Here is a 26675-nt window from a genome sequence, read left to right on the forward strand (position 1 = left end):
AAATCATGGAAATAAACACACGGTTTATATTTTTTAGAAATCGTATGTGGAACGAATCCTTTCTCTTCTCTCTCTCTCTCTCTATTTTTTTCTCTTCCTCTCTTTTTATTTTCCTTCTCTTTCTTTCGGGAAGAAAATCCGTAAATATGAATTTCATCAATATTGATTGAAAACATCTCATTGCCTCAACAAGAATTCATATTTATTAAAAAAACCATTGTGAGTATGTATAGCCTTTCGATTCTATGGGTGTATAGAGATAAATAACAGTGAACACGTGCGTGACAGTCAACGAGGGTGCGTCGTCCAATGGGAGTATCATTTGTTCACGTTACCGCATGCAATTGTTGTAAATAAAACAGTAAGCAATAAAATAGTAAATAACTCATTGCTTGTTTCCGTTATTTTCTCTTCCTGAAGTATATCTATTAAATTTTTGAACAAATAAAATAAAAAATATGTATAAATCTTTATTAAGCGCATAAAGGAAAAAAATTTAATTAAAATAATAAACATGTTTCGTGCGTATATATATATACAAATATTAATAATATTTAAACATTATGTGAATAAAACTATGTAAATAAAATTTTCAACCTCAAAATAATGCAAGTATTGTTTATATAAGATATGCTTTTTAATAATTCATTAATAATTTAATTATCATGATTAATATTATTTCTGTTTATTCTTTTGTTATTTAGCTTTATGTAATTCTTATTTAGCTTAATGTAATTCTCACTTTTACATTTGCCTTATTATATTCTTTTCTTAAAATTAAGATTTTTAAAGTAATTAGAATGCTGTAATATGAAAGCTCGGAACATCATTTTTGAGCGTATAACAGTATTAGTATATATCTCACATAGCACAGCGTTTGTAAAGCGCTCAGAAAGCGCTTCTGTCACTTTCATACAAGCGCTTTCTGTGCTACGTATGTATGATGTAAGTAATGAAATTTGATATACATATAAATAATATTCTTTCATGTTAAATTTTTTTTACGTATAAATGGAATGGAATGTTCATTATTCTTGTTTCATGATTATAAAAAAAGATCATTTTATGGAAAAAGGGGTTATACTAGATTTTGTAGAATGTAAAAATATATTGCAGCTGAATTCCCTCTAAATTTGTGTTACGAATAATTTAAACGAACAAATATACTTAGATATACTTATAGAATATTCTTATCACACGTCAAGCGGTCTGTAAATTAGGTAAGAACGATGCAGAAAAAATTTTTTACATTATCAATTTGTGTTAGAAATACAGAAAGAGAGGAATCAAGCTGTAGCCAGTTTATTAGCCAGACATCCAGCGCAGCGTTTATTTTCTATTTGCATACATAAAATCCAAATGTAGTCAGTCGACCGTTAGCAAGCAATTCTTAATTGCATCATACGGTGAAAACTTGGTCAACTCATCAGAAAACGAAAACCATAAAAATTTAATTTCTCTTTTGGAGGAATGAAAAATAAAGAAATTTAATTACAAATTAATAAATGCATAATAAACACATTTTTACTTGCTTAATTGTATATATAGATAGCACTTTATTATAAAATAACAAAAGAGAATAATTTAATAAATAAGAGAAAAGGAGATCGACAAATATTAAAGAAAATATTAGAGAAATAATAAAAATAAAGAAAGTTATTTATTTTAAAAACTTATTAAAGAAATTTTTAAAAATAAAATAATACAGCAAGAGATTAATGTCACTATTAAGATTATCAATTAAAATAAAGAGATAATTGATTGTTTTGCAATTTACAATCTCCAAATTGTAGTTAACATATTGTACAACTCGACATTACATTATTGAATTCGCTTACTGCGATGCGGAGAATCCAGTGGAAAACGCGGAAACGTGAAACTAGTGTGATGTACAAAGTTCGATAATTGTTGAATCGACGCAATCGTGAAACTTCGAGACTCATGGTTTGTAAGCAACCCAAAGACAAGGTGGCGACAAGACGTATTTCCCGTTTGGAGTGACGCTTCGCAATCTGCAATTTGTAGACAACGCGCCAGTTGCACCAAGTTTCTTAAGATAATATTAATATTAATAGTTACAACAATGAAATTGAACAACATTATTTGAGGCTAAAGATTTATGAACTTTGTAGTCTTCTTTCCTTGTCGATACATTTCGAACTTGTTTACTACAAAAGTAACATTGCTAATATTGGAAGAACCGAGATAACACAAAGAAGAATTGACGTTTGTTTTAGCAGAAATATTATTTGTATTGAAAATATGGTGTATATATATATATATAATATGGTGTATAATATATAATAGTAGTTTTACTTGGAGCTTTTACAAGAAATTGAAAAGAAAATATCTTTACAATTTCTATGCGAATATGTTTCATACAATAAATAATCTGCGAGCATAGAGAAGATACTGAAAGCTCCATGAACGCAAAGAAACGAATGAATTATTCTATTGAAGAAAAATTCTTCTCAATTTATTTAATTACGATTTGTCACAACAAATTACACATTATATTTCACAACAAATTGCGACGATCTTCGTCAAAAAAGAAAAAAGAGAAATATAAATGCACATATGAAAATCCATTTTTATAAAGTGCAATACCTATTTTACAAGGAATATACAACTGTAAATGGGTCAGTACATATTGTTTATAATAATTGCATGCGGTCTATAAGTTTCGAAATAAAAATGATATAAAACGAAGAACATGTCGGAAAGTATTTCAAACATTTTTTTGTTTGAAATGCGATCCTTTACAATCAATACGTTCTGCTTTCATTTTCAACTTTTGCATCGTCTTTTTTTCATAATTGTATTCAGTTGATCACAGCAGTTTGAATTTCTGGAATATGTTGAATGGCTTAAAAAAATATCGTAATATCACAACGTTCTTTCTCCTCATTTTATCTCCCTTTAATTATTTTTTGTTTTCAAAACCGAATTTACAGTTAAATGATCAAAAATTTGATATTCCAGAAATTCGAGCCGATGATGGTCGTGATTGTTTAACTAAAGACGATTATAAAAGAGAAATATTATATTCGATAGAAAGATTGAAAACAGGAGCACAGCGATGTATTAATTATAAAGGATCCTATTTTAAATTAAAAAAATATTTAAAGTATTTTTTACATCATATTCTTTATTTTACATATTTTTTTGTTTTAAAAGTTATGAATCGCATTGTGTATACTATTAGGTACTATAGGTCATTTATACTATATAATAGACTTTTGACTATTTTACAAAAACTTAAATTGTTAGTTTATTAGAGATAAATAATAACAAAAAAATGTAAATGAAAACCTGACCATTAATTATATGCGTAGCATATAATCATTTTATTTCTCTTCATATTACGTTTATTATGTATTGTCGTTGTCTCATTTATAGTTGATTGTTACGTCATAATATCGAGCATGTAATATTACGTTACTTGTCACACAATATTATCATAATTTACACGTACTGCGAATCACAGAAACAACGCGATGGAGATACACACGCATGACACAGCAATAGAACGAAATCATGATGATTTTGAGCGTATTCACTTTGACAAGGTGCCTAATTGCACACCTTCATGCAAATAGCGAATGTCAACACAAAAAAGCAGCAGCTAATTAGAATCATCGACGACGTTTTCCTTGTTTTCATTGAACTATTAGTTGTGATCGCGTGTCTGAACGCGGTTTGTTTCATTAGCAGATTAAGTTGATTCGTTTAGTCACCGACGCGACGACAATTTCTATCAATTAAGTTAATGCATTTGCAGAGTTGCGTACCTCGTTCACGCGAAACGGGGGCTGCGCCTTTTTATTTAATAAACATTTGCTACAGCAGTAGTAAATAGTCAAATAATTGATTAAACCATTTATAAAAATTGATAAACATAGTAACATTATTGTAACAGAAACCAATTAAAAATTACAGTTATAGGCTCGTATGTAGAATGCGTTTATGACGATGTTAGCTTTAACACATAGTTTACACTACATGTAGAATTTTAAAAATAAAAGTGCGTATATTTGTATATAAAAGCGCGTTTTATATATAAGTCATAATATTTTAAACCAGATAAAAATAAAATAAACAATGTTCTATTCCGTTTAATAAATAACCTTAAAGCTATTATAAATAGTTTTCATTTAAAATACTGAAATTCAAAGAATTAAAAGTAACTAAAAAGTAAATGTATACCTAATATAATGTTGATGTAAATTTTATTTTAATTGACGCAACATACTTTTTTAGCAAAAATATATTTAAACAAAATAATATTGTAATATACTTTTCAAAATTTTTGCTTAAAATTATTAAATGTTTTCAAAGGTTTTTAAATTTATTTTTGTATACGAAAAGACTGTTACAATATTTTTATTTATTTGAGAGTACTATTTTTTTTAACTGATATATTTATTTGATACCTTTTTTATCGTTTTTATTTTAAAATAGATTATTAATATTAACATAATATCTATGAGTTCATAAATATTGTTTAAATATATTGTTTAAATATATAATAAAAACGTAAATGCTGACATTTTGATAATTAAAATTTTTTGCCATTTACATTTCGTTATACTGATATTATAGATTATACATTATACAATATTATAGATTAACACGCTCGATATTTGACATTTTCAAAATATTCTCTCTTCTCACGCATATCATTCACTGCACATATCAAGTTTGTATCGACACGAATTGATAGGACGTTACCACGAATGAACCTTGAGAGTCATGAAGCCTTGTGAATAATTTTGATGGCTTAATCAAATTTTTTTCTTTTATCTTAAAATGAGATAAAATTTACAGGCTGGAATACACCATAAAATAAAAATATTAGATTTTTTAATAAGGGTGATAAGAGGAGAAATATAGTAAAGCAATTCAATTTGCTCTTACAACTCGACACGCACTCCTTTTATCATGCAAAGTTGCGGAAACGTAATATTCACATTGTAATATGCATTACTTCATAATAAGATCTTGTCACTATTATTATAAAATTAATGTATAAAAAATAATGTATAAAAAAATTTGACAATGTTTATGAATTAAAGTACATAATAATAGATAAAAACGTTTTTTAAATTATATCGCGATTTCCAAAAAATATATTAGATAAATAATTCCATTTATACATTTATATTTTATTTTCTCTGGTTTAAGATCAGACAAAACTTTACGTGTCTGAATCTTTATATGATATAAAGATTATTCTATTTTTATCTACAATTTTTATTTTTATCTTCTTCGTATTTAGATACAAGAATTTATATGTTTAATCAGTTTAATTAAATTTCTTTTTATTTCAACTTTGCTATATATAGATGTCTATTAATCCTTTTTCTGTTTACTCTTTAAAAATATTTCCTGATAAATTTTTATTTTATGGACGCTATATATCGTCCATTATCGGCAAAATAAAAAAAGACTGAATATTAAAGCATGTATCCAGGAAATTGCTACAATATACCTTGAGCAATGTTAATGTCGGCAATATTTAAACGTTAAAAACTCATATTCAGAATGTTCTTAATAAGAAGGAGTTTAATAAAATCATTATTTCAAAAACACACATTTCGTAATAATAAAAATCTATAATTAAAAAAATACTGCTTTCTATTTAAAAATTTAATATTATTTGAATGTGAATTTTACATCACTCAAAATCATCCCTGGGTTATTTTTTTGCTTCTCAAAATTACAAGCAGCTTTTATTTAAAACATTTTCCCTAATAATGCTTTCCTTCGGAGATATTCGAGGAAATAATTTCACTTTGTGCGCACAAGCGCGCGTATGTGTACACAATTGTACAGTAAATATAAATATATATATATATAATTACTAATAAAAAAAAGATGCTGATGGAATAATTGAATGGTTGGGTAACACGTACTGCGTATAACTACCATGAATTTTGTTCGCGTTCAGATTATTAATTAAACCTTCCTATGACTGAAGTGCCCACAATGCAACATCATACATATTTAGTTACAGTCCTACGCATTACGACATCAAAGCCCTTTTCAAAGAGAAGTCAGAATGTATTAAATTAGTAATTCCTCGTTGGATTGTGTCGGCAACGCAGTATCAGAATTTATTACTATGTTGTATACACATTGTAAATAAACAATATGCCTTAAGCTATCAATGTTGTAATGTTAATTAACACTTGCAATATATTTCCCTGTTACATTTATGTCAAAGCAAATATAAAGATTAAAGATATTCATTAAAAGATGATTTACTTAAAGGTATTCATAAAATTAAAAGTGGAATAAAAAGTTTATACGAATAATTTGATTTGTTATTAATGAAACAGTTCTTTTGTGCATATACAATTATTAATTATATACATACATTTATAATGTAATCATTAAACATTTTATACTATATTCTTTTTTAATAAATTGATAGTGAATCTATGTATTATTTAGAACTAATAGACATAACATTAAATATAAAGTATTTAGTTAAATATAAATCATACATGTGCATCTCATGCAGTTTTTATTCATTTTTCTGTCTATTTGATATCTTCTCGCAATATAACGACCAAATATTGCATTGAAATATACAAGGTATATCAAATTCCTTGAATTGTTCTCCAACAATTGCTTCGCACACACATTAGTTTCACACACGCGATATATGAATATGACAAAGTTAAACTGCAACAATACTTTTTTCAGAAAGTCTCGGTGATACTACTGGCGACGATGCTGGCGTTAAGGAACTTCAGGAACTTCGCGACAAGTATGAAGGAAAGTTGACGGCGTCTCTCTACACAGGAACACTCAGCATTGCCGCCGTCGCCTCGTTGATCGCTCTAGGTGCTCTTTGCTTCACCGATTATGATGTAAATATCATAATTTTTCTAGCTTAAATTATAAGTAATCATATATATAATTATATATTTATTATATATTTATTTTTTTTCATATTAATCAAGTAGTAATTAGTTGTCACTTTAAAGTAAAAAAATGATCTAAAAATGACTTTTTGTTATATTAATCTTATTTACCCAAAAAGTTTAGAATAAAAATCCTCTCTTTTTCTTTCTTGGTATTTTCGTACTCTTGCTTTCTTATTTCTTGCTAAGTTTTGTCTTAATTCACAATACTATGTTTCATTCTCATTTAATCGCTATTTTCAAGAATCAATGCTCATTAGCAAGATGTTCAAGTTTTCCTAAGTTGGAGCATTATATTACTCCTTGAGGAGCAGACGTTACGAGATGATGTTCCAAGCTGTAATTAATTTTCAATTAAAACTCTAGTACGGCTTTGTAATGGATCGATATTGGTACAAAGTGATTCTCGACAGTGTGCATATTCTTCGTAAACCTGTCCCAAAATTGAACTACAGAGCATTTGTTAACTGAGCCAAGAATTAATATTGATATTGGAGATGCAAAGAGCCTATAGGCAACACACGAAAGCTGTTCAAACCGATAGATTCACGAAGAATGTATATAACATCATGCTCTAAGATTGGATCCGAGAATGGACAATGTTGATACTTTCGCGCCAACTATTCGCAGGACATGCGAGAAAATTGATAACGTGATTTATCTCAGTTCGAAGATTTCTTCTCGCATCTTATCGATATTAAAAGATGAAATAGAAATAAAATCAGACTTTATTTCAAGATCTAGAGAGAGAGAGAGAGAGAGAAAGTTGAATGAAATTACAAACTAAAGAATAATAGATCCTGACAGTGTTTACAAAAAAAGTTTTGATAAAATACGGATATGTTTATTTGATTTTTATTTACCTGTATGTTTCTATTTGTTTCGATATTTCGTGTTTCGTTTCACATTTCGTCAATATAACTTTTCCCGCTACATAATTCATAATTTTTAGTATTTTCTGCTTGTTATTCCATGCTGGTTATTCTAGTTATTGTATAATTCTACATTAGCAAAAATATTGTAAATGTAAAATTTATTTAAATTGCATTAAATTAAACATTAATATTAATTAAAGATTTAAATATTAAAAATCATATAAATATTTTAAAAAAAGAAGAAAACGATGCTTTTTTTAAAAATAATTTCACAAGTTTGATTATAAATATGAGATTATAATTGATCTTGCTTGTGCTTAATACTTTTAATATTAATTTCTTTTTCAGAAGCTATCCAATATAACCAATCTTGTACGTGTGTCGGCATTAACAGCTATGCTCATCGCCTCTTTGACATTTTTAGTGGTCACCCAGTTACCTTCGACTATGATCTCTAAGCGGTCCAGGATTTTAATAGGTTTAACATCCTCCATTATACTCGGTTTAGGAATTTTAATATTAAAAGGCGTCCTGCCCTTGTTCGTCTGCATTTTATCAATAATCGCTATTTTACCTAAAATGAGATGGCAAATACCACTCATTATTGGCTGCGTTCTGGCTCTCGTACATATTTCAAGAAGACTTCTTTCCGATGATCTAATGAGTTATTACAACATAATTCAGGTAAATGCATAGGCTTCAATAAATTTACGAACTGGGCATTTTAGAAAAATTTATTTTAACAGATTCTTGTGGAGATCATGTTCCTTCTGGCTGCTATCCTCGCAGGTATGTACTACAGGATTCTAACAATGATGGCCCATCGCAAAACTTTCTCCGGCACAAAGACGGTGATCGAATCGCGAATCAAGCTTGAATGCGAAAGAGAGCAGCAGGAACAATTATTACTCAGCGTTATTCCAGCTTACATTGCGGCAGAGGTGAGCAATAAAAATGCTCCATGATCTAATTAAAATCTCGATTACAATCCATTAAGGAAAGTTCCGCAGGGAATTTTCCACTGTGCGTAGATGAATATATAATGAAAAAGCTTCTTATTGTTACACTCACCTGCTATTCGATCAATGTTTAATTAAGTTTCAACCTACGTTTGACTACTAACTATATTTACTTAACTATATTTAATCACAGAATTAATTTAACAAAATCATGCGATGGATGAAATATATAGGCGTTCACATTTTACGGAAACAAATAGTTTTTCAGATAGAAAAGAAAATAAAAGTTCTCATATACGCGCGATTTTCCGAACAATCGTTTTCAGTCGTATTTTGCGCGTACTACAATCACATGAGATGGAAATTTAAGAAATATCATATCGCACTTTAATAAAAAACAGACGACAACTTCTGCGAAGAAGTTTCTTGATGAAAGTAATTAACGATTCGCGCTAAAGTTTTCTATAAAGTTAGACTTAAATTTGTAAGAACTTCGAAATGAGAGTCGAACAAACGCAGCCAGCAAAGGTTTACATCAATGATTTGATGGAGTGAAAGTTCGGAAAACTTTTTTTATCACACCTCCAAAAAAACATATTCAGAGAATTCCGTTTAACATATATCGAGGATGATACATTTTAAAAGATATGTTGAAGACTCCCCTTAACAAGATATTTCTTTTCATTGCAAGAATGCCTTTTCATCTACTTTTTCTTTTAAATATATACCTATGATTTTTACTGTCCGCAAAAATTGCTACAGCTTGTGTTTCAGACTTAAATATAATATACATTTAAACATATAATATAAATTTGAGAATTTGCGAGTGCTAGCGACGTATATAGATTGTTTAAGATTGTTATTTACCACAAACGTTTATAAAAATAATTGGATAGGTTATTAATTATATTTTTGTTCTTAAATAATATTTTTTTTTTACTTATAATTGATTATTTTTAATAGCACTTGCAATGCGGAGCGAATTATTCGTTAAAACTGATTGCGATTTGAATGTCGGTTATTTTCGGCCAATACAAATAATGCATTATATAATGACATTTAGTGGTGACATGAATAATTTATGGTTGAATGAATGATTTACATGTTAATCTACTAATCGAAAACTATGGTATATATAATGTTCCCCGTCGATGCCGTGTTATATGACGCATAAATTTCCAATGTAATACGTCATAGGGATGTATAGACTGCATCGGATAGTGTGTATATTTCTATAATCGTTAAAAATTGCACAGTCATAGTAACGATAATATCTATATAAATTACATTTATATCGCGAATAAAAAAATATTAAAATATAATCTGCTATAATACATATCGCAGGTGAAGAGGAGTATAATGCTGAAGATGGCGGATGCTTGTCAGGAAGCTAATAAGCATAAACAAACCACTTTCCAAGAGATGTATGTACAACGACATAACAACGTAAGGTAATTTATTACATATATTAGTGATTGTAACAAAATTGATCCCTATGATAGTTATTTAATTGTTATAAAATATTAATCTTAGAATGTGATATATTGTTATAAATTCAAAATAAATTACAATTTTTATTTCGTAAGGGATTTAACTTAAATCGCAATTGCTTTTTGAGGGGGATACAATATTTCGTTTATATAAGCATTTAAACGAATCGATTCGCAACAAGAAAGCTAATGTTAAAAATAAAATAAAGACCCGTTCCTCGGTCCTAAGGTCAAGAACGGGAATAATTTAATCATAATCAGTGTATTTAGCGAAAGCGCGCGCGTATTTAGTTCTCCCGAGGATTATATGGGTCGAGGATGATGGCAAGGAATATTGATTGCATTGAAATAAACGCACGCTGCACGTGTCGCACATTGCCTTTGGTCGCCTGTCCTTTATTTATCTATCGATCTAGCGATGCATCTGAATTTAAATCACATGATCACTCGATTGTGCAGATTCAATCGAGCTCACTTGTAGATTCGACAAAAACGATTTTTCCTCAATGCCTCTTTCTTTGAAGTACACACATCTTATATGGTCCTAAGATTAATAAAACGTTCCTTATATATATTTAAATTTCAATTGTCATATTAAAATTCTTTGACAAAGCGTTAGTTAATTTATTAAGTACATCCATTGTTTTTTTGCTCTATTTCTTTATAATAGAGATACTGTTAAATTATTGAAGCATTAAAATAATATTAACATTTATAACAATAATTTTAATATTATTAAATTTATTTCTGTTTTAGATATTTCTATTTGTCAAGACATTTTTTGCAATACACAAAATATTTTTTAAAACAATATATCTTTGTTGATTGCATAGCATTCTCTACGCAGACATTGTCAACTTCACACCTCTGTCAGAGCAGCTTTCAGCTTCCGATCTTGTAAAGACGCTCAACGAACTCTTTGGCAGATTCGATCAAATAGCTCAGGTAAAAGAAAACATAATAATTAAGTTAAATTTAATTTATTTTTAATTAAACCTGACGTAGTTTAAAATAATAAACTTTTTATTATTTAAAGCTCCTTCCTATCAAAATTGTTCGTACACCTTCAATGTTCCTCCAAGAATTGTTTTAAATAAAAAAAATTTAATTATGTTAAATTCTATTTAATAGAATTAATTCCATTAAAAATAATTATATACATACTACGCCTTTTTTACTAATGTAAGTTTAAAATAGTTATGTACTAAATTTATTTCTAAAATCAATTTTAACATGAAATAAATAATTCAATATTGATGATGGAAGAGAGGGTCACATACTGTGTGACTTGCAACACTAGATTTCTTGCTATAATGTGTATTATCGTCAATATTGTCGCCTAACCTAAGGTCGACTATGGATCCATTAGTGCGAAGCGAATAAAATGTCTAAAACCTTTTACCCTTTACCAACAAGCGTATGATCATCTATCACTTGTACAAAGAGGGACATTGAAAATGTACTTTCAGTTTACACGAGAATAACATTTAAATATTTCAAATTCTTAAATTCAATAAAATTTAATAAAATCTAATAAAATTTGTTTATTGAAAGTTATTCTATAAAAAAATGTGCAAACATATATTTTAAAACTCTAATGTTACAAAAATCTAGCACATAGAGAGAAGTTTTAATTTTTGTAAAAAAAAATCCTTTCGCTTACAATATAATTATTGAAAATTTTAATTTAAAATTAAAGAAAAGTTTGTCATTGCTAAACACTGCAATTTAAAAAATTATTCAATATTTATTTGTAAAATATTTTTGATTCTTTGCGCGTGTTTATTTCCGTTTAACGATTTAAATATAATGTTTTTCAGCAAAGTACAAATTGAATTTCAGTCCGTCAATATGTCTTTCAATCAGAGTTCCTCGTTGACTAAATATAATTTCCGGGTTTGCGACTCACCAAATCGCTATCAAAAGAGCATTATGCTCTTTCGCAAGTGTAGCAATTCTATTTGTTTTATACATGTGTCATGTTTGCGATAATTCATTGCAATGACATACAGTTAAGTGCGTTTATTTAAAAGTTAAACTAAAAAAATATATATTTTAAATAAAGTATAAAAATATAAAATTTGCAAAGAGAGCAGTTATTTTAGATACTGAAGTACAATACAATGCACTAATTTTATTATATAAAATTTTTTTATAATATTTTTATAACTTTTCACACAGTTATATTTTTATTTTAAACACAATTAATAATATAAATTCAACAGCCTATACCGGTCGAAACTAGATCTTTAATGCTTTAAATAATTTAATGTGAATTATTTAAAGCATTAAAGATCTGGCTTCGACCGGTATAGGCTGTTAAATTTCTATTATTAATTGTGTTTCTCACATTGTACGGTCTAAAAATAAGATTCTTATTTTTTATTTTAACTTATAATTTCCCACAAGTGTTTTTAAAAATTAGAATTTTATTGATAGGTATATTTCAAAACGTTTTTACAATTCTAATTTCGTTAGAAAGTTGAAAGTTAAATGATTCACTTTAAATACAAATGAGATTCCTGCAAAAAATTGTGTCTGATGCATATAAAACGTAGTTTTTCCGTAAAATTACAAATGATCAACCAATCTCATAAATCTCGTTCAAAGTAAAGTATATTTAATAAAATATTTTTTGTTTTAATTGCTATTTTAAATACCTCGAATTTCTAATAAATTGTATACAAAATATTTAACATTTAATATTATTTTTGCAAATTATTTTGAAAAAGATGTATTTTATATATTAGAAATGACAATGAAAAGAAATGAAAGAAGATATATTTAAAAAATAAAATATTTTGTGTTCAATACAATAGGATTTATTAAAATAATACAATTCTGTAAAATAATAGATAATTTTTATAATAGTTAGAAAATTCAAAAATTCTAAAATATGGTGTGCGACGGTTGTACTTTTCCGACAAGTATTGAATGTCATTCAATCAAGCCATAGAATGAAGATAAAAGGTTTCTTTCGAACATTTCGATTTGCGCAAAAATGTGCGCAATTTGTTTCTCACTGACAACTACCTTCTATCTTTCTTTTTATAAATCACAACATCGATTCTATTTCACAAAAATTTCATTTACGTGAAAAATCGAACTTGTAAAGTAAAAGCATTACCTAACAAAATGCTTAATAAAAATAAAAATTAAAGAAAAAGTCTTCATAGCAATGCAACATACATCTTTTTTATTTTCAGTAAAAATCGATTTAAAATTTAAAATTATGCTTAGAAAGATAATTAAAAAATAAAGAAAAATAAAAAATAATGAAGAATAATTTTATTTTCTAATAAAATGATTTGAATCTAAAAACGCTAGATGAGAAACGCTAGTTTATTTTACATGCCATCATATTCAGTTATTCTTCTGATTTTTCAAATTGTAAAAGAAGTAATTTTTAAGCTAAAATTAATATAGCTACACGCTAATAAAACTATAGAAGAAGACAGCGTATACAATATTGCGCGGTTTTGTATTCATAATCGGATGTCGCTTACATTCTTTCTTTTGGCAAAGAAAAAGCATGAATTTTCGCTTCACACTACATTAGTGCGGAAAATTACTTTTAGAATGATAATAAGACACAATATTAATCTTGAGTCCGTAATTCTTGAATTCTCAAGAAATCAGTGCTTTACCAGCACATTTAGATTAAGTAAAAAGCTTGTTCGTATTGGAGTGGAAAGAAAAGAGAATCTTTGTGCTTTCAATAGAATCTACAGTGACTTTTCCATCTGGATAAATTATAGGATATTTTTTGCTACGAAGTAATACATTCATATATTTGTATTAATAAAAAGGGACGGGCAATGTTGTAATTCTATTTTCTTCCATAATTTTATTAGTTTATAGCTACATTAGATATAGTATGATTGTAAAGTATACTATCCGATTACACTTTTCGCAGCTTGCGGAAAATCGAAAGAACGAGTGAGAATAATGGCAAACAGAAAAAACCATAATTCTTACCTAGCATTTTTAGATTCAAATATAATTCTATTAAAATAGAAAATTTCTCTTCACCGCGAACACGATAGCATTTCTCGTATATGTTTCATTAACTATTTTTCTGTGCATAATTTTAATTTTTACATATTAAGATAAACCATTGATCTTCATTGAAAATAAAAAAATTATGTCGTGATTTATTTTTAATTCCATTTTTTAATTCCAATTTTTATTTCCATTATCAAGTATTTTGTTCGCTAATAGATTTACTTGACACATTTAATTTTTCGTAAAAATAAAATTTAATTTAATAATTAATTTATATATAATACTAAATTTAGAACAATTACTAATTATTTGTTGTGTTAGTATTTATTAATTTTTATTCCCTATTGAAAATTAATGGTAAACAAGTCAACATTTCAATATTAGCTTTGCTGACTCATCAAATAATAATAATATAAATGAATATTGTTTTATTATTATTATTTGACTCGCTATATAATAATAAAAGCCAATATCAATGAATAAATATGCTGTATATATAGTATATTTCCAATGTTAAAGAGGATTGGAGCATGCATCCGCGAGCTAACAGATTTTAAAATTCGAGTTTCATTTATTTTTCATCCCGGTCTCGCAACCGCAACATTGCTATCGCCACCACCGTTATCGATCTCGAGTTTTAGGAATTGTTTATAAAGTTGAACATCTGCTAGAAGAGAAGTGAGTTAGCTTGGAACTTGCTAAATTTCGCTCGCCGGGGGCCAAATTGCAAACCAAGGCTTGCAGCTTTACGACGTCGCATAATTCGCTTTTATAGCGGTCGGAAGGTCTTATGGCGTTACCGGAACGAGATATGAATCCCAGTAATATGATCTAGTGGATGCTGTGATCGTTTCATAAAAAAAATCTCTTTCTTTTATTACGAAAACGACATTCTCGCCCTTGGTAATTCGTTGATCGAGCAAAAAACCAAACATGATGTATTATACGAGTATATTGGTCCATTTGGTTTGATTGCCTTGAACAATTATTTATTATTTGTCGGTTTTACATGCAATTCCAACCAAGCTTTACAGACAACGATAGATTTTGCCAAAATAAAAAAAAGTAGGGCATGTATTATGAATTATTCGGAATGGATTCCGATTGAAATTGTTCAATTATTCTCTAAATTTCAATTGTGTTTTCTAGGGAACGCTCCCTCTCTGAACTGGTTTTGATATATCTCTTAAATTATATACTTGAAAAAAAGTAGATTTTGATATATCAGATTTTGATAATAATTTAAATTATTTGAAATATCAACAAATATGTACGATTGTTCAATAAAAAAAGTAAAGAACAGACTTCTAGATCGCTATCGTAATAACGATGAAAGCATTGCAACGGCATGCCGATCGATGACGGGGATTACGCGGATAAATTCCGTAGTCTTAAAGAATCCCGCACAGTGTTTGCGTCATATCAGTAGTGATTATATTTTCATAATATTTTGATCGATATAATATTTTGATCTGATAAAAAAAACTGGGTGACAAATCTTCCAAATTTAATTTCCTACGTCTTGTCGACTAAATTTATTGACGCTGATTTCAGCCTGGTATACGTGTGAGGCACAGTAATTTTCTGTTGCTCGTAACTTCTCATTTCTTGAATCGCGCGTTATACAATGTCACGCAACTGTCGAGTTTCGGTAATAAATTGTAATTTACGAACAGATTGTTGTGTCACAATGTAGAAATTACAAGAGAATCTCATTATAAAGTCTTCACAAAATCTTTACAAAGTCATTATATAATCCAAATTCAATCTTTGTGTCAAATTTACATGTTGAAATTTTGTTATGCTCCATTCCTCATGCGACAAAATAAATGTCATAGAATAAAATATAATAAATTCGTAGATAAAGTGATATTAATATGAAAAATTAAAAGAATTTAGTAGAATTGCCTTCTATTTTAGACTTTCTGGTTCACTTTTTAGTATAATATATTATTAAAAAATTGAAGTTGTGTGTATTATACATCACAATGGAACTTTAAGTATAATTGACTTTTAAGGAGAATTGTCGGATAAACTGATGATAGAAGCTGCATTCAAATTATTACTATATAAAAATTTAATCTGTGTAAAATAAAATAGTGCACACAAAAGTAATGACATACTACAAACACATTTATATTTTAATCATATTTTCACAAAAAGGACCAAAAATTCATTTGCAATACGCATTCAGTAAAGCTAAACTTCGTTTTACGATCAATATAAATCGTATAAATTGTAAATTGTAAAAATAATTTAACTTGAAAGAATAAAAAGGTTAAACGTTTTAAAATTTTTCTACAAAAATCGCTCTTTGTGAAAATAAATGGAATGGTCACTTGAAACAAACATCATAAAAAAACTCAAATATAATTTGAACTCTTCTTGTTCAACGTAAAATAATTAAATAGTAATAATAGTAATAAAAAAAAATAAGAAAATATCTAGAAACATAGAAATTTCTTCTTTTGTATCTCATAAATGTAGCACGATAAATGCAATACAATGTACTTTCTCTCGGGTTGTATAATAATTCTCGTGGCAATTTTTTTAATTACCCAATAATGTTTCACTGATAATGAGTTTCATGGCTCACAAAATCGGACTTGATAAAAGAAAAGAAACACAATTGAAACAGTTGAGACAATAGGGGAATAAATGTCACACAAATAAATTAACGATGTGGAAAATGAAGGTGGAAGATAATATCGATCTTTACCGGCGACAAATTTCTTATAGCTTCGAATAAATCGTGTCAAAGATAACATCAGACGGAAATACTTTTCTTGTGATCTTTTTTGTACAATTTTATACGAATTCTATATTTTATCGACATCTATTATTACAAAATATCATTATACATTTTACAAAATATTATTCTGCAATAAAATTTATTTGTTTATATATTTTTGAAAATAAATCCAAGAAAATTGCACAAGGTTCTTTCTTATGTCATACAAAATATCCTAGCCGTAACAAAATTAAAGTCTCATGACATTAGACTTGAATCAGTCTTCTTGGATCCGCTAGACTATTCTCCAGGGTTCTTTATATAAAGGAAACTGGATCCTTTCTGAACTCGATCTGGTATTAGGTCCTAACTAAATCGGATCTTAATTAGATCAACTAGGGCCAACTCAAGTGTCAGATTTAAGTATAAATTAGATGTAATGAGACAGATATAACATGACATTATACATATAGGCCGGTATTCATAGTCGATTCTTATTTCAAGACCGTCTTAAGTAGTGTCTTAAGACGCTAATGCGGTTTTCTGATTGGTTCATGACTTCTCAAGATCGTACTTAAGACGGTCTTGAATATAAGAACTGACTATGAATATCGGCCATAGACCCGGTTGTTCCACCTTTTGGTAAATTTTACCTATTGGATAAATAGCAAGATTACTCAATCACATGCGCGGATTGCCAGATTTATCTAACAGGTAAAATTTACCAAAAGATGGAACAACCGGTCCATAATGATATAACACAAGTGAAGTAAAATTCAAGGTATTCATAATTGAGTTTTATATTCAAGTTTTATATTCTAAGTTCTGCAAAAGTATTCTATTACACTAGAAATAGCGTCATGTATCATATAGGCGTCGATAGATATTTTCCAACTGGTTCAACATCCGTTCGAACTTTTCGACTTATCGCTCTTTTCTCTGCCGTTTGCAGTTGAATTGGCAAACGTGCGATATTTCGCGATAGGCAAACGATGACGCAGATGGAAAAACTTTATTCCATTTGTGTGAAATATACACGATACTTTCAAAGCTATGCCGGAAAAGCCTCTGTCTATTTTCTGACTTTGTAGTATATTTATCTTCGCAAACATAGATCGAAATATTCGCCGCGGGAATATTTAGATCTATCCGTAACAAGGAAAAGAGGGCATGAATTATAAAGCAACAGTCTCAAAGAAATTTTGTTAATTAATTAACAAATCTTACCGTATATTTTCACAATTATTGTTTTAAAACTAATCGTAACTGCAATATGAAGAATTATGGTTTTTGTTGTGACAATTTATATAAATAAAGGATTATTTAAAAATAATTATAAATATATTAATAATTATAAAATATTCAATATACTGTTGTTTTACTTTTAAAAAGTATTTAAAATTTCTATTTTGAAGAGAGAATTTTATTTTATCACGAGCTAACGAAGCAAACTTTTACTTTGTTACAGAACGTAAAAGCTTAATAATAAATTAATTTATGATGTTTCAGGATAATCAGTGCATGAGAATCAAAATTTTGGGTGACTGTTACTATTGTGTTTCCGGACTTCCCGTTTCCCGTCCGAATCATGCTTACAACTGTGTAAATATGGGATTGCAAATGATCGATGCTATTAGGTAAGGATCAAATAAAAAATGTAATAAAACTACATTACGAACGAGCGAGAGCTCGTTAGTTACATACGTTTTTCTCTACTTGTTTTTTAAAATTGTTGCTTGAAGCTTAATAGGATGAAAAAAGAAATGTGAAAATAATTACACGACGTTACTTTTATGCGCAGAGGAATGTACAAAAAAGGAAGATTTTTTCCGTAAAAGCACGTAGAACATTGCAATATATTACAGAGTATACTGGACAGTGTTCTTTTTTCTTTCACATTTTTCTCACATTTAATACGTACAATGATGCGTATAATTATTGGAATAATATTTCAGAGATTTTTTGCCTACCTAATTATTTCAGTAATTCAGTTTAAAAAATTGTGGAAAAACATTTTTAAAAACTTTTAATTTTTTTCATAATTTTTTTCATAATAAGAGTAAAAAATATAATATCTTTATACAATTTACATCATGCTGACAATTGTGAGTTACATAATATATTATAAACATGTATCATCATGATCGACAATAGTTGAAAATTTAACACTCTGATGTATATCTAGTTAAATGTCTCTTGCGCTTTAATAATATAGACGTGTGTGTGTGTGTGTGTGTGTGTGTGTGTGTGTGTGTGTGTGTGTGAGATTTGTCGATATTATTCAGACATCGAAATGCGGTAATGTGGATTAGAGGATTAATAGAACCACTTAGTGTTATATAGACATTAATTACAGAACAATGTGATCGACCAGCCAATCGTTGCTTATTACCTTGATAATTTTGAAAAGTCTATTCTTAAAAATTTGCCAATTATTTTTTAATAGCTGTTCATTTAACATTTCAATACACTCTAGTAACAATGTCTCGTGTATCAAGTAAAAAAGTATTTTTCTTTAATTATAAATTAATTCTAATATTTAATTGCTGTAATAAAGAGTATCTTTAATATTTCCGCGAATCTTGAATATTAAATTAAATTTATGAAACAAACCAAATTCATCAAACAATCGTTAAATTTGAAGTGCAATGCAGCAAAAATGCAGGAGTAACATAATATGTTTTCATAAAAGTGCGGGATAAAAAGTATTTTCAAATTAAATCTTGTTGCATGTAGGTTTGTCCGCGAGGCTACCGGCTTTAACGTTGACATGAGGATAGGAATTCACACAGGGAACGTGCTGTGCGGAGTACTCGGTCTGCGGAAATGGCAATTCGACGTGTGGAGCGACGACGTGACCTTAGCCAATCACATGGAAAGCGGCGGTCTACCAGGGTAAGACGACTCCCCATCTCTCAATCTGTATTGGTCTTCATCTCTACCACACTGCGGTACAACGGTTATATCGTACTACATACGGAACAAAGTGCTCTACTGTTGTCTGCGGAGTACTGAAAAGCACTTGGGATATTCTTAGTCAGGGGGTTTTATTATTTCATGAAACATTGATATAACAATGTGTATGACTCTTCTTATAATTGATTTCTGTTTGCATAAAAATATTGCAAAAAAAGTAGGACTACTTTTATTGTTGCATAATATTAAGGCTTTACAGAATTTTAGAAATTTCAAAAAATTAAAAAATATTAGTCATTGTTCTCTTTTACAATAATGAGCTTTCTACAATAAGCCATTACCTAAGCTTTAAGTTTTAAGCAGGGGAAATTGACTAATCACAATCGAATGTGAGAAAAATAATCGATTAGGATTGGTTAATTTCTTACGGTTTAAGATTTATAAATAATGGCTTATTGTAGAAAACCCATTGTATTGTAAAAGAAAATGATTATTAATGATATTTATTAATTTTTTGAAATTTCTAAAATTCTATAAAGCCTTAATATTATGCAACAATAAAAGTAATTTTACTTTTTTTTGCAGAAAGCACACTACAGATTATTGTATATCAATAATTTAAAAATATTAATGATCATTCTCTTTTACGATAACGAATTACTATGCATAAAAAATAAAAAGATAATTATATTATTTAAATTCTATTATAAAAAGTATTTTCTGTTTAATTTTAAGGAGGGTTCATATAACGAAGGCTACTCTACTACAATTAGGTGATCGTTTTGAAGTTGAACCAGGCGACGGAGGATCTCGGGAAAGTTATCTTGCTCAGCACAAAATAGAGACTTTTCTTATTGTGCCACCTAAAGTAAGTAGAAACTCGCTAAAAATTAATTGTAATTTAAAAAGTTTTCTTCACAAAAATCTTAATTCACTTATCCACTTACAATCACTTTTAATTTTTGATTAATAATTTATATTGTACTTAACTCTTGTTGCTTAATTTTTCGCCAAAAGAAACTGTCTTATCAGCATCGCCGAAAGGAAAACACAATCCAATCTATTCTTATTTGCTACGGCAATACACACTTTATCTTCATCAGTGTTAATTACAAAGATTGAATGTTAAAATTGATTTAAAGAGAGTTTACAATTTGCAGTAGTATGTTAATTTATATTGCAAAAAAATAATTGCTTTTTAGAATATTTTGAAGAATGCATTTTTCTCATTGAAAAAAACAAATAAGTACGTGAGTAATGTTAATATAATACTTAGCAACGTAAAAATTCCTGAAAAAGTGAACTGTACGATTCTTAAAAGTTATTTTTTTTGTTTTTATATTGCAAACAATGATATTAAATAATTTATATAATCTCTGAAATTTTTTATAATTTTAACTTATTTCCTGGTTTTCTGATTTAACTTATTTACTATACAATGTTATTTGAATTTTATAGTTCATAAAATAATAAAAATTTTAATTCTTTACAAAAAAAATAATGCTTCTTTTAATCAAATTATGTTCTGAAATGCTAAAACCTTCGCGACAATTGAACGAGGAGAATTTAAGCAAACGAACAGTGGCTTCCTTCATGAGAAGGAATAGAAGATCCGCATTAGTACCGTACTGAATAATCTATCACAAAGTGATGAAGTTCGTCGTGAAACAGGAAATTCGAGTAAATTAAGCCATACCTTATCTCTGTATAAACGAAGTTTAGGTCGTAATACTCCGTTTATCGCTTCAATAAATATCTTGAAGCTCGTTAAAAACTTGTTTAAAAGCTCGCTAAATCGCGTTTTTCTTTCAGCGTATTATTCAAATCTTTTACTTTTTTCTACATACGCAAACTATGATTTTGCAAAATATAAATCTTTCATGTAATAAAAACGGAAAATTCTTCCTGGTAATGATTGAAACTTTTCTCTTATCGTAGAAACATTTATATTACTCTTTGTGCAAAGACGGGTGTTTGATAATAATAGTGACAGTGATCGATACCCGTTGCTTGAAATTCGCTTGTCATATCTTATAGTAATAAGATAAATGTTCTCCTAGCAAAAAATTTTCTGTAGATAATTTTTTTGTAAAAATAAAAAATTTAATCTTATTTGAAATATTTAAAATAATTCTCTCTCTGACGAGAATTCTAACACATATAATACATTATAGTTGCGCGTTAAAATAAAAATATCTCCAGAAAATGCAAATTTGTTGATAATTTTTACTCTCTACAGAAAAATCGAGAGGAAAATGGAATGGAAAATGGTGGAAATTGTATACAAGGACCTGGACCAATACCTTCCAGGCATGTCTTGCATAATTCTGTGTAATTTAGTTCTTATTAAATTAACATTTATGCAAAAATGTCAATATTGTAACAGTAATAGCTTCACAATAAAAGCTTTTAGGTGAAAGCTTTAATTGTCAGTATATTATATATTTTATAATAAATTGTGAAAAGAAAATTGCATTAAAAATAATTAAAAATACACATTTAAAATATTTTATTTTATAATATATTACTCTTTGAAATTTATCTCTGTGTTGTTTTAATATTACAGATTAATTATCTTATTAAAAATAATACATTATATTTTTTTTAAAGAACAAACAAAAACAACGTTATATAGAATTTTTTTAATAACAATATCAATAATAAATGTTATTTTTTTATAGATCCAGACCTAGTAGCAAAATGACAAAATATGTAGAATGTTGGGGTGCGGATAAGCCTTTCGCTAATATAGCGGAAGCAACGTTAGCGAAAAATATTGGCCTAACAGTAAGCTGCTATTTATTTCCATGAATAGTTTTAATAAAATAATTAAAATGTACTTTTTTTTCGATAGAGCATAGCAATGATCGAATCAAATCTATTGGCAAATAATGCCAGCTGTTTTGATACACAGTGAGTTACATACGTATACATATCTATACTTACTTTATATCAACATCATATCAATAAAAATTAAGATTATTCGTTTGACATCACGTTAATATCACGCAAAAAAAATCAAGTTTAAACACTAATAGCTTACTGAAATTTAATAATAATTATATCACTCTTCTTTTCATCACCACATTTCTATATAATTACATGGTATGCATGTAGCTATTATTACAATTTATTAACTATTTCAATACACCTTTTAAAATAAATATTATAATTTTTTTTAAACGATAAACATGAGAATCATGCTTACTTATATTAAATTTACTAATTTGCAATATAAAAATGGTTTCTATTTTTACGTATATTGTAGACAGTGGTGTGGCGGAAGTGAAGGAATTTCGCCTTTTACCTTTTGGTTCAAGGAAAAAAGTCAAGAACAGTTATATCGAGAGCAGAGGGATGAGCAATATCTTTGGTACGTTGTAGCCTCCAATGTGGTTTACGCTATTATGTTCTGTATCCAGATCATCTATCTACCAAGGTGAATTACAATTTAATCGAATATTATTAATCGACCATATAATACTTGAGCTAGTTCTCGCTTTCTTTTTTCTCATTATTCTATTACTCTATTACTCTAATACTATTTTAATGTCATAACTTGTGAAAAAATCAATATTTTTATATCTTTAGTCATGTAACTTGTCGACTCGTTGAATACAATGATGTGTAAATAAATGAAATAAATAAACAAAAGGAATATTTCTACTTAATATTTAAAACATTAATTTTATCGTTTATTTTCACAGAAGCATCATAGTTTACGGTTGCTTTGCAGCTGGTTTAGCATCCCTAATTATATTCGCTGCAATTTCTTGGTTTAGTGGAAAAACCGACTCTGAAAATACTGAAGAAATAACAAATCAGATCGCACTTAGTCGGGGTATTAGAATAACAGTATATTTGATAACGGCACTACTAGCCATCGCATCATCAGTCATTAGTCTGATCGAAGTTGATCACAATGCAGGATACATTATACCAGTGTGTATATTCAAAATTCTTTAATTATTTACATCTTTAAAAAAAATATGTTGCATATGATTATCTTACAAATTTTTTAACAATTCCTTTTATATTATTTGTTAAGTGAAAGATTTAAAAAGCATTTATTTATCATCATTTTTTTATTAATATAAAATTCTTTTAAGACAAATTTATACACTCACGTGCTTATTACCTATTTGCTTTTAATAAATAACATTTTTAGGTGTATATATATTCTCCAGTAATAGCATTAGTAGTTGGCTGGACACACTTGAGGGTCGATTTCTTGCTGAAGCTAGGCGTAATGCTCCTATCCGTTACCATAATACTCGTAATCTTCTCTCAAGCACCAGTAATCCAAATGTACTACGAGAACTCTGGCGCCAAGTAAGTTAAGGCGTTCTAAAAACTCAAACAGTGCATGTTATAAATCGTAAGCTTGGTCTTGCAATGTTACGTGAGCCACATTTTCGTAGGTTTTACGGCGTCCATTATCTGATGCAAGTGGGATATTTACTGGTTCTCGTCAGTCTGATACTACACATTCTCGACAGACAAGTAGAATACACATCCAGAATGGATATTTTATGGAAGAGTAAGTTGAGAGTTGAACAAGACGAGGTAGAAACCATGAGAGGCATCAACAAGATTCTCTTGGAAAACATTCTTCCAGCGCATGTGGCTGATCACTTTTTAGCTACGAGAGCCATGCAGGTCAGTTCTTAAAATTCTGATTTTCAGAATTATTTTTATCATGTATGCAGTGAATTAATTTATTAAAAAGTAATAATTTTTATAAATCTAATTTATATGCCATAATTAATGAAATTTACACATTTCAATACATACATAACAACATACATAACTCATACATAATTAATATTCGATAAGCACTTAAAATATGTCATTAAAATATGCAGAATATTCAAACTAGTTGTTTATTTTTATATGAGTAGGAAAAAAGTTATAACAATTTAATGTAATTAGAAAAATTTTGATATAGTCATACTTTAAAAATTTTTGCTCGGGTCTCCTAGATAATATCTCCGATCATAGTAACTTAGGATTAATAAAAATTAATTTATTAATATATTGATATTGAAGCAAAGATTATTATTGTCTTCTAATAGGAACTCTATCATGAAAGATATAGCAGCATTGCAGTGATGTTCGCGTCAATTCCGAATTACAAGGAATTTTATGACGAAACCGACATAAATAAACAAGGTCTCGAGTGTTTGCGTCTACTTAATGAAATCATTTGTGACTTCGACAAACTCTTACTCAAGCCGAAGTTCTCGGGTATCGAAAAGATTAAGACGATAGGTAGTACTTATATGCTGGCGTCCGGTCTGAGCCCAGGAAAAGAGGATGGTAATGGCAAAGTAAGACATAAAATTAAATTTTAGAGTCGAAATTGCATAGCTTATTTAATTTCTTTAGAAATCTGTTCTGTTTATAAAGACATTTTCCAATAATTTTGATTAAATTTTAAAAGTTTGAAGTTATTCAAATAAATACATATTTATCTTGTGTAAAATAATTTCACATAATAAATCAATGCGTATACATATATGTTTAAAATATTTATTTTTTATTTTAATATAAAAAATTATCAAAATAATATTGTTCTTTGTGTTTGTTTTATGACTTTGTTTTAGAACTTACTGAAACAACAAGATCATAATGTGATCGTACTCGTCGAGTTTGCCATCGCGCTTATGACGATTCTGGATCAGATCAACAGAGATTCTTTCCAGAGATTCAAATTGAGAATAGGTAATAACAGATATAATAGGAATAATATTATATATTATCGTTAACGCCTTCATTTACTAAATTTTTTTCATCAAAATTTTTTAATTTAAATATTTTTAATAAGAATATTAAATGATAAACAATTGCATAATGAATTATATACTAATATTATAGAATTATATATTAATATTTATCAATAATTAATACTTTGTTATTATTACTACTGTCTCTTTAATTCTGTGAAATAAAGAAATAATATATTTTTATTATAGGCTTAAATCACGGTCCGGTGATAGCTGGCGTTGTAGGTGCCCAAAAACCGCAATATGACATTTGGGGAAATACAGTAAATGTGGCTTCCAGAATGGATAGTTGCGGTGAGATGGGTAAGATTCAAGTCACTGAAGACACTGCCAAGATTCTTATCAACGCCGGATATGAGCTTGTTTGTCGAGGTCCGACATACGTGAAAGGCAAAGGAACTCTTACAACGTATTTCGTGAAGACACCTTTTGACGACAAGGGAGATAGCTATTAGCAATCACGAATCATTGAAACAGTATAAATAGATTAAAAAATCAAATTTTATCTCGTGATCAAAAAAGGTTTCTTCAATAGAGAGAGTATTATTAATCTTTACAAAAAAGTGAAGTTCGAAACGTTGCCGAAAATAGAATTTCGCTTAAATCATCTAGGTGGATAAGAAAGATATATTGTTGAAAATCAAGTGATTTTAGAATTTTAACGATCTATTTATCTGTTTATGTAAAATCTGTAAAATATTCGTGGTATTTACTCATTTAACTTGTAAATAAGATTTTAATTTCGCGAGAAGATATAAAGAAATTACATTATCTTTAAATTCATCATAAAAATTGAAATATTTGCAATATGTATTCAATGCAATATGTAATAATAATTTTATTCTTTTCTATTTTATGTTATATATTAAGACTTCTGTTCATTATCACTATCTCAGATTGTGACATGAAATAAGTAAACAAAAGCTTTAAAGAAAAAATGAATAATCGACATATGATTTATAAGAATACAAATATTCCGGA

The 26675-nt window shown here is 28.2% G+C and overlaps 1 protein-coding gene across 1 annotated transcript in view; it reads left to right on the top strand.

The window, feature by feature from the left end:
- The window catches only part of Adcy2 (adenylate cyclase type 2 Ac76E), a 40190-nt gene extending 13753 nt beyond the window's left edge, over positions 1-26437 (top strand). The window contains exons 2-19 of the mRNA XM_018459611.1: positions 6712-6878; positions 8156-8491; positions 8554-8748; positions 10111-10217; positions 11090-11201; positions 18502-18629; positions 19729-19887; positions 20644-20776; positions 22148-22218; positions 22590-22695; positions 22763-22821; positions 23177-23347; positions 23616-23850; positions 24077-24240; positions 24330-24567; positions 24984-25238; positions 25515-25632; positions 25884-26437. Coding sequence (XP_018315113.1) covers positions 6712-6878; positions 8156-8491; positions 8554-8748; positions 10111-10217; positions 11090-11201; positions 18502-18629; positions 19729-19887; positions 20644-20776; positions 22148-22218; positions 22590-22695; positions 22763-22821; positions 23177-23347; positions 23616-23850; positions 24077-24240; positions 24330-24567; positions 24984-25238; positions 25515-25632; positions 25884-26149 — 3020 coding nt within the window. The 3' untranslated portion in view covers positions 26150-26437. The remainder of the gene's footprint in view (positions 1-6711; positions 6879-8155; positions 8492-8553; positions 8749-10110; positions 10218-11089; positions 11202-18501; positions 18630-19728; positions 19888-20643; positions 20777-22147; positions 22219-22589; positions 22696-22762; positions 22822-23176; positions 23348-23615; positions 23851-24076; positions 24241-24329; positions 24568-24983; positions 25239-25514; positions 25633-25883) is intronic.
- Positions 26438-26675: the final 238 nt, after the last annotated feature.

Source organism: Mycetomoellerius zeteki, unplaced genomic scaffold, assembly GCF_001594055.1.
Source record: "Mycetomoellerius zeteki isolate Tzet28-1 unplaced genomic scaffold, Tzet1.0 scaffold848, whole genome shotgun sequence".
Classification (NCBI taxonomy): domain Eukaryota; kingdom Metazoa; phylum Arthropoda; class Insecta; order Hymenoptera; family Formicidae; genus Mycetomoellerius; species Mycetomoellerius zeteki.